General features: G+C 38.4%; 1 protein-coding gene across 1 annotated transcript; it reads left to right on the forward strand.

Moving 5' to 3' along the window:
* The first annotated feature begins 1130 nt into the window (after positions 1–1130).
* Positions 1131–8052, forward strand: LOC117571182 (uncharacterized). Its single transcript, XM_034253211.2, has 6 exons — positions 1131–1351; positions 1414–1504; positions 1565–2921; positions 3689–4282; positions 4715–5355; positions 6696–8052. The coding sequence occupies exons 1-6, from the start codon at positions 1209–1211 to the stop codon at positions 7746–7748; spliced, it is 3879 nt and encodes a 1292-aa protein (XP_034109102.1). The 5' UTR covers positions 1131–1208; the 3' UTR covers positions 7749–8052.
* Positions 8053–10391: the final 2339 nt, after the last annotated feature.

Consider the following 10391-nt stretch of genomic DNA (forward strand, 5'->3'; position numbering starts at 1 on the left):
AATCCCCTCTTTCTAATTTTTTTTTTTTTTTTTTTTTGCTTGGTTGTGTTATAAGAATAAAAAAAGAGTGTACTATTAGTGTCAATATTCTAAGTGTGTATAGAGTACATGTTGTATTTTTGTAACAACTACATACATACTATATAGTATGTACATGTGAATCATTTTGTGTCTGCTTTTGGGCAACCGTTACAATTATGGATGAAGAGGGCAATGGGAAAAAAAGATGAATGGAATAAGTAGAAGACAAAAGAACTTAAAGAAATAAGAGTGAGAGCTTCCAAGAAATTTTAGTAACGACATACGACAAAATACTATTATAAATCGATACATCGATGTTGGCCTGAAAATTTCAACATCGATAGTGACATCGATACATTGACTGTTTTGACATCAAAGGCAAAACACGTAAATATTCTCCTATTTTTGAACAAAAATAAAGATTTAATTTAATTAATTTAATTTAATCTCAAAAGATCCTTAAATGAAAATTTAGTTTATAAGAAAACATGAATTGTTAGTTTATAAGAAACTGAAAACAGTGTTCTGTTATATTCATTTTAAGTTGTTTTTGAAATACATTTATTTACTTTTTTCGTTTAATTTTGATCGTTTTATAAATTCAAAAATTTTGTTCGATATATCGATGGATCGATGGATCGTAGTGTCTGGGAAACATCGAAAATATCGATATTGGGAAACTGTCAGAATGACAGTCTACATTTCCGATAGTTCGAACAAGTCAGAGCAAGTGACAGCTCGCAAGTTTAATATATTTCATTTTTGATACCCGTGTATTATAACTTTGTGCCGGCAGGAAATATATAGGTAATTCTCTGGTAAATGTCACGTGCGACCACCTTTAAAAAAACTAAACTACAACAATTTTAAAAATAAGTGAAAGTTATTCTTAAAGCTTTGGATTACCACTATTTTTAGAGCTAAAATTGATTTTATAAACTTGTACGAATTTGTTAATTTTTGCAATTATCAGAACAGAAAACAAAACAGAAAGAAAATTCAGTAACCATTCTTCGCTCTAATTAAAGTACCAATCTAGAGCTATAGGAGTAACCTTTTCTTATTTTTAAAATTGTTTCTGGTTGTTTTTTTTTTTTTGTTCACTGAAAACTAGACAAATTTTATATACAAAATTAATTATAGTATTTGTGATTCCTAAAAATTTGGATTTCAGAAGCTGTAATCAAATGGAAGCAATTGAGGACTCACTACATCGGGCAAAGGTGCAGCAGCTACGTGCTTGGGCTCCCTTTGTCGGGCAATTGATGACGATCTTCAGGCATAACATGAGCGAAGATCAGTGGACAAAATGGAAAAACCTGGAGAGCGAGTACTACTAAACTATGCAAATTTTCACAATTACAATGCTAATCAAATCTCTTTTATATATAGCATGTCGTCGGCGATGCTTGCAGGCTATTCCGAGTCCAGGCTGTCAAGACTGGAGACTCAGCTTAACGAAGCCAAGGCCAAATATGATAGTGTAAGTTGATAGTTTATAGTCGAAATATTTCGACTTTATATTATTTCATATCATTTACAGTTATATCATCATACCCAGTTGATCGTAATGGATGACGATCAGCCAACTAGTTCGCGTTGGCAGCCAACTAGAAAACTGCGTGTGCGTGTTGCACGTTGTGCGAAGTTGGAGAAAATGCTTAGTGACACCCTGGGCATGCCACCAACTCGGCCGGACGAGGAGGATTCAGAGTTATACGTAAAGCTCGATGTGGACACCACAACATCGCCACAGCAGGAAGTGTCAATTGCTATATCGTCGTCGCCAATTCCTGGGGAACTATTGACTAATGAAAGCGTTGCGGAAGAAGATGGATTATCAACAGCAAAGGAGTTAATACAGAACGTAGAGCATGAGGAATTACCGGAAATATATCAACAACCGGAGCCTGAAAAGGAAGTAGAGCAACTGCAGCAGGTGGAGATGCAAATAGAGCAACAATCGCAAGTCGCAATAGAACAGGCAGATAAGCAAATGTTAGAATCGCAAGCAGACGTAAATCAAAACTTAGTTCAACAACAGACATCAGGACAGAACATAGAACAACAGCTGAAGTCAGACGAGGACGTGGTCATGGTGCAGAAACCGCATTTGAAGGAACAGAAGGAAAATGAATTGGAAACAGATGCAGAGGAAGAACTGACGTCGAAACAAGGGCGAAAAGGTTTCTGCAGTGGCAACAAATCACTATTCCTCAACTTTAACAAGTTTTGTAATAAGTTGAAAAGTCGCAGAGGTCACTTCTCAATGTCGGGCAGCACCAATCGCATCGGAAGTGCTAGCCGAAAAAACGTCAAAGACAAAGCAACCCAAATCGAATCGAAATCTGTGCTCCAAGAAGCCGGTGTCGGAGAGTTGCTGTGCGTCAAGACACCGTTAACGACTCTGGATGTGCCCGGTGTTATAAATTGCAACTCGGAATTGGGTCAGCAAATCAATCAAATCAGTCTCGCCGATGCATCCATTCCTTTCATAACGAGCGAGACGGTGCCATTGCCTGTCGTTACTAATGATGACTACGTGATTACCCAGGGCATTACGAAATACTATGAGGGTCCCATTCCGGCGGAGATCAACTTATCTATTGAACCCCGACCGACAAGTTCACCACCAAAGGAAGATCGCACACAAAACGCTGGCAATCTCGAGCACAGCGTGGCCACTCGCGAGGAGCTGCAGGAATCGTATTTGCCCATCTCCGTGGCATTAAGTCAACGCATACGAGATGTGCTCAGAGAACAACCTGCTCCGAGCGACACCAATCAAACGACTAGTCTAACAACTCTAGAGGAAGCAACGATCAATGCGGCGGAAGCAAACAACAATACGTCGATCTGTACTATATTTGACGAACTACTTAAAGACACGGAATTTACCGGTAAGTTTCCTAGCTTCTCAGAACTTTTTATACCCGCTACCCATAGAGTAGAAGGGCATTATAACTTTGTGCCGGCAAGAAATGTTGTAACAGGTAGAAGGAGGTATCTTCGACCCTATAAAGTATATATATTCTTGATCAGTATCAACAGCCGAGACGATCTAGCTATGTCCGTCTGTCTGCGTGTCTGTCCGTATGAAACACTGGATCTCAGACTATAAGAGATAGAGCTATAATTTATTTTCCACAGCATTTGTTATGTTCGCACGCAGATTAGGTTTGTTTCAAATTTTTGCTACGCCCCCTTCCGCCCCCGAAAATCAAAAAAATCGAATAACAAGCGGAATTTTCAAGCTACATCTGCGAGTTTTGGTGCATACAATAATAGCTATAAGATTTATAATTACTGAAAATGTATGGGAGTTCTTAAAGAAATACTTTTGTATGGGAAAAACGCCTACTTTCTAGGGGTCTTAGTTGCTTTGGCCGACAATCTGGTATATTGTGCCGTCTATGGTATATTTTGAATGTGGCACTGTATCGATATAACAAATATACCGTTTGGTATATTTTTAGTATTTTTGTAGTTTTTCCGGTATATTTTAAAAATAATAATGCAATATTTTGCTTTTATTCAAAATGGGTAGCGGGTATCTCATAGTCGAGCACATTCAACTGTAGCTTTCTTACTTGTTATCCTCCATTTTATCAAATCACTGTTTATAATACAAAAATCTACAAATCTTTATTTCTCAAATTCACTCCAGCTAAGAACAACGAAAACACAGAGGCTAAACCTAAACCCGTCGAAGAAGTGACAGCGGATGCTCTGCAACCCAACCAACAGAAGCTCATCAACCTAGTCAAGGCATCGAAGTCAGCTCAAAGCGTGGCTCAGTTAAATGCAGACGAGATCGAGTTGCCTATTGCGCCGGCACAGTTGCCGGTAGCTGGAAAACAAATGGTGGTCTCTCCACATTGTCACTTTGTGCCTAAGGAGTTGCGCTACAAGTGCGGTGTACCCGACTGTGGCCAACATTTCGACTCAGAGTTGGGGTTCAGCCAGCATCTGAGTACTCAGCACAACCATCGAGATGTCTTTAAGTGTCCGCATTGTACTCGTGACTTTGCGATTCATTCACTAATACTGGAGAAGGTGCTGGAACATTTGGCGCATCATAAGCGATACGTTTATCAATGCGGTGCGTGCAGCTCGTTTGCGCCAAAACCTTCCATAATCTATCGCCATATTCCCAAAAAGCATACGTCAAAGTTGGGTGTTGATGTCGATGTAATTATCCATAAACGCGATGATTTGACAACGCACACCAAGCCAGCGGAAGTACGTTGGTTCAAGTCCGGTAAGTTTATCGAAAATACAATAGCTATATAACATTATAAGAATGATACAGTCGAGTTTTCTTGACTTGAGATACTCGCTTGTCTATAAGAAATATATAGTTGAGTACGCTCGACTGTAAGATACCCGCTCCCATTTTCAATGAAAAAGCAAAACACTGCGAATGTGGTATTATTCTTAAAATATACCAAATGCATATACCTAAAATGTAATAAGATGTTGTAAAAGTTTGATTTAATATACTAAAAGTTGTATTTGGTATAACAAGAGCATACCTTGTCATATTGTTAAAATATACGAAATACACATACCTAAAATATGCTAAAATTGATTGAATATACTACAAGCTGTATTTGGTATATTGAGAACAGTGTAAAAGATACAGACGAGTGACCTTTTTCTCATTCTATTCTCCATCCCCTGTTTAAATTAGTGAATGTGCTGCGCACTTCGACCGATGAATGGTTCTGCAATCTCTGCCCCACTGCGCTCGCCACCGAGCATCAGATGATTGGACACACGGAGTTGTCACACCAGCGTAAGCATCAGTATTGCTGTCCGTATTGCGATTACGGCTTCAAGGATCCCATAAAAATTGTCAACCACATACGTTGTAGCCATGCCGGCAAACGCATCCAACCGCTGCAATGCTATCGGCGCGTCAAGAGCAAAAATCGTTACACACTCGGTTTTATTTGCAATACATGTCATGAGGCAACCAACACCTTCTGCAAAATGGTCAATCACTGTCAGGTTGCGCATTCGAATCGCTTTCAGTACAAGTGTCGCCACTGTGACTTTGGACACAATAATCATCACCTTGTCGCCGCTCATATGACGCAGGAACATCCCGGAATGCCGGGCCTTCCCATTCAGCAGTTCGTTCGCTTGGACAACGACATGCTCGACGTTGACTTTTGGAACAAGGCCCACATATTTTTGCCAAAAAGCCGCATGGAGCCACCTAAGCCAGTCGCTCCCACCAACCATGCCCTGGCCATTCAAACCTTCAACCCCATCGAGGTATCGTCGGATGAAGAGGATGACCGAACTTATAACGCTGAGTGCGCACAGGTACGCTTTTATGCTTCTACATTTATATTACTACACGGGCTGTGATAGACAAAATGCCAACAGATTATTACTCATATTTTTATACCCGCTACCCATAGGGTAGAAGGGTATTATAACTTTGTGCCGGCAGGAAATGTATGTAACAGGTAGAAGGAGGCATCTCCGACCCTATAAAGTATATATATATTCTTGATCAGCGTCAACAGCCGAGACGATCTAGCCATGTCCGTCTGTCCGTCCGTCTGTCTGTCCTTTCGTCCGTCCGTCCGTATGAACACCTAGATCTCAGAAACTATAAGAGATAGAGCTATAATTTTTTTTCGACAGCATTTGTTATGTTTGCACGCAGATCAAGTTTGTTTCAAATTTTTGCCACGCCCACTTCCGCCCCTGAAAATAAAAAAATCGAATAACAAGCGTAATTTTAAAGCTAGAGTTTTGGCGTATACAATAATTACTATAGTAGTTATGATTTCTGAAAATTTGTTGCGATCAGATAGAAATTGTCGAAGTTATTAAAGAAATACTTTTGTATGGGCAAAAACGCCTACTTACTAGGCCTCTTGTGCCGTCAATGTTATATTTTGAATGCGGCACTATATCGATATACCAAATATATCATGTGGCATTTTTAGTATTTTTGCAGTATATTCGGCATATTTTGAGAAAAATACCGCAAAATATATTTATTTTATTCAAAATGGGTAGCGGGTATCTCACAGTCGAGTACACTCGACTGTAGCTTTCTTACTTGTTTACGTTAGAATGAACAACAATATTATCGTAATCAATGGTAACTAATAAGCATGCATGAGTAGAACTCTATATTAATCGGTATCGATAGTAGATAGCTTATTTGATTTGTAATCTATAAAGAAATTATAAATATCGGACTACTATCGTAATCGATAGTAACCGATAGCTGTTTAGTTGGACGCTAAACTTATAGCTTGCTTTATTGGTAATTTATAATGCAATTATAAATCAAAGACAATTGAAGAATATAATATAAAAATCAGGTGGCAGCCTAACAGATTTTAAAGCAATCGCCTAAATTTAACCGATATCGGACTATTGAAAATAAATTTTCAGTTGCATATTTGTACTGCATAAATACAACTCAATATATATCGGTAACAGTAGTAACTATTAATAATAGCTTTAACAAAAATCGATATTTATCGGTATCGATAGTAACTGTTACCGTCTTGTACGACACGAATTAAACTCAATATTTTCTGTATTAATAGTAACTGACAGTTGCAGACTTCATTTAAAGCTTGTTTCATTTATGATCTTTAATGAAGTTTACCTAATCGATATCTCGCTCTCTCTTGCAGAAGCAGTACGAGTTCGCGTGCTCGCATTGCACGGAGACGCGCCGCAACATTGACGAACTGAAATCGCAACACTGGGCGATCAAGCATCCCAAGCAACCCTTCTACTTCTGTGTCCAACCGCAGCTCTGCTGTCCGGTGTGCTTCGACTTCAAAGGCAGTGCCAAAGCACTGCTGGAGGAGCACTTGCTGAACGTGCATTATCTCCGCACGTTGGTGGCCTGCGATGTGCGTCAAATGCGCGAATGCGGCTACTGCGACAAGACGTACAAAGGGTGGCCAGAGCTGGTGGGACACATGACAAGCGAGCCGCATCTGGCCAACGATCTGAAGAATCTAACCGATAGCGAACTTAACGAACTGATCAAATTGGGAAGCACCGAGAACAAGTATTATCAGTGTCATCTGTGTCGAGTGCTGATGCCATCGAGTGTGGCAATTGCGCAACACGGACTCGTTGACCATTCGAGTGCAGAGAGATCATTTTGCTTTCGATTGGTGAAGAAGAACACGATCGTCTTTCACTGTTCGTTCTGCAAGTACGCCTCGGTGGATGAGCTGAGAACGTTGCGTCACATGCTCGATCATTGCAAACGCTTTAGCAAATGCCACTTGTGTCCCAAGCCCTTAAACAACGGCTTTGATGAGTACATAAAGCACTGCTATTCGAATCATCGCGATCAAGTGAATTACTTTGATGTCATGCATCCGTATAATGAACTCAAGAATTTCCTCATGCAGGTGCGTTATCAATTCCAAAACGGACTCATCATCAGCAAGAACAGCTTGCGAAAGACGCGCTTCGGTCACGAGCGTGTCATCCAGCAGCTGTACAAAGAGCTGCGCAGCAAGGCGGCGCAAATACCCTTCATTCAGCTGCAGTCACGCAATTTGACCGCTCCGCAGCAGCGGCAAATCCTGCCAACTTCCTCGACGGTCGCAGCTCCCCCTAAACCGCTGCCCATGCTCCAGCGCATCGCTAAGCGACACAACACTTATGTGGACCCCGGACAATTGAGTACCACATCCTTTTTAGCCAAACGTCCTTGTTTGTAATATACTTAACCGGAAACCGTCCCCACTCAATGTTGATCCATCACTATCAACATGTTGATAAAACACTATTTTCTTAATTTTCAACAGAACACACACACTTGTTAATACGTAATAGATTTACAATATCATATTGATAAGTAAAGTGATATATGCTTTATTATTATGTTAGAGTACATAAATAACATATCTATGTTTTATATAGACAAGACATACTAAAAGCGACAAAGTTAGGTCGTCATTATTATAATAATAACATATATGAATTATAGATTTGCTAGACAGTTAAGAACCTGATGGAACAAATCTATAATCTATATCATTCGTTGTGTAATTAGATAATGAAATTCATAATATGAATCACTCTATTAATTATCAAAATTTTGTTTTAACGTTACAACTTTTGGAATAAGCGTTTATATTCCACAATTTAAGAAAAAAACATAATATTAAAATGTGAAAATATCTTTATAATAATTATGAATCACTCCCTAATTATAAACACATTTTTGTTACACATTATCAGTTCACCAAATTATCCTTGATATTCTATATATTTTTGTGTTCTTACATTATCAATTCACAATCCATTGATTTTCTTTCAACTGTAACACTTGTAATTCAAACGTTGATATTCCACAAAAAAAGGCACACAAATGTTAATACTTTACTTATAGTATATATAAACTTAAATGTGAAAGCACAAGTAAGACTAAACTCGATTATATTTAAGCCAAAGAGGACTATGTTGTAAGCTCTCTTGAAGAAGAGATATTTGATAATTAAGAGGAGTGCGAGACTGGAGCTCCTCGCCTTCATCCTCTTCATCCTCTTCCTCATCATCATCATCATCATCATCGTCATCAACGCCATCGTAGCCAATAGATTCATCGAACTGCTCCTCGATGCTTCTGGGCTGAAAATAGATATCCTCGCTCCCCGCTGACGCATAGCTAAAAGTCTGCTCTTTTGCCTTGCCTGTCGCTGCCAACGCTAAGAATAATTTCTTGCTTCGAGTACACAATCTTAAATTGTATGAACACCAAATTAATTAACTTGTTCGCTGTGGCTGATCTCATTGCAAAAAGGAATTGAATTCGTTATTTCAATAAAATAATAATAAATAAGTTTAAATCGAAATACTAAAATATTCAACTCAATGAAATCAAATCACATTAAACGTACTTAGATAATACCTAAATATAGTCTGAAGAAAATAAGCAACTTTTTTAATATGTTTAACAAAAAAACATAATTTTTTTAGTATTTAATACTAGATTTAATATAACAAAGGCGGGCAGGATATCGGCATAGAGGCCGATCTCAGTGCTCGACTCACGGAACGACTTTTCGCCCTTCATGAACTTGACAAGAACGAGCTGCTTTCGAACTTCGAATTTCGAAATGAACCGAAGAGGCTGTGGGGTTAAAATCGCGGCTAATGTTTTTGCGAATTTTATTTTTATTCAAGAGTTGGTGTATCTACAGCTATGAACTTTGAAATAGCAGTGCTAGGACCAGTGCGTTTACTATTATGATTGCAACTTCCAAACAAAATTTAGTTATGTTATAAGAGCAACAACTAAGATTTACTTCATATATTTCAATATATTTGAATTTTTACCTCTAATCAAATATGAAAATATGGAGTCGAGGTGGAAACACGGTATTACATACAGTAGAATAGAATAGGACCAAAGATTTTACGTCGTTATACCCGGAAGAGGGACTAACCGAAAGGAGCAAAATAAATTTTTTTTGGTTTATTTTTTTATGGTTGCCATGCTCGAAAGAGGTTTTTAAGATAGTTTTATCTTGAATCTATGAATTTTTTAATCAAAACATTTAATAGCATGATTCTTCCATAATAAATCGTATACCTGCATGTTCCTTAGCATAAGCTAAGGCGTCAGCTAAAACTAACAGAGAGTAGTGAGAATGGAAGAACCTTCGTGTCGCTGCTAGTCACACAAGCAAGAGTGCCGATCACTGATTGATTCGAACATTTCTAACAGCGTCGTTTGATACTTAAATTTGTTCGCATTGTTTCGCTGTTTCTTATTTTACGTCGCATAGATCTGAGAAAGCTGCAGTCGAGTGTACTCGACTGTGAGATACCCGCTACCCAATTTGATTAAAAGCAATATATTTTGCGGTATTATTCTCAAAATATACCGAATATACTGCAAATATACTAAAAATATACCAAATGGTATATGTGGTATATCGATATAGTGCCGCATTCAAAATATACCGTAGACGGAACAATAGACCAGATTGTCAGCTAGTAGGCGTAGGTAAGTAGGCGTTTTTGCCCATACAAAAGTTTTTCTTTAATAACTTCGACTATTTTAATCTGATCGCAAACAAATTTTCAGGAATCATAACTACTATAGTTGTTATTGTATCTACCAAAATTCGCAACTCTAGCTTTAAAATTACGCTTGTTATTCGATTTTTTTGATTTTCAGGGCGGAAGTGGGCGTGGCAAAAAATTGAAACAAACTTGCAAACATGCAAAAAAATGCTGTCGAAAAAAAAAAATTATAGCTCTATCTCTTATAGTCTCTGAGATCTAGGTGTTCATACGGACAGACGGACAGACGAACATGGCTATATCGTCTCGGCTGTTGACGCTGATCAAGA

Source organism: Drosophila albomicans, chromosome 3, assembly GCF_009650485.2.
Source record: "Drosophila albomicans strain 15112-1751.03 chromosome 3, ASM965048v2, whole genome shotgun sequence".
In the NCBI taxonomy this organism is placed as follows: domain Eukaryota; kingdom Metazoa; phylum Arthropoda; class Insecta; order Diptera; family Drosophilidae; genus Drosophila; species Drosophila albomicans.

Bases quoted from the DNA above. Each gene is read 5' to 3' on its own strand.
- LOC117571182 (XM_034253211.2), top strand. From the start codon at position 1,209: ATGGAAGCAATTGAGGACTCACTACATCGGGCAAAGGTGCAGCAGCTA. The intron at 4,283-4,714 runs GTAAGTTTATCG...TGTTTAAATTAG, and splicing joins AGTACGTTGGTTCAAGTCCG to TGAATGTGCTGCGCACTTCG. The intron at 5,356-6,695 runs GTACGCTTTTAT...TCTCTCTTGCAG, and splicing joins ATAACGCTGAGTGCGCACAG to AAGCAGTACGAGTTCGCGTG.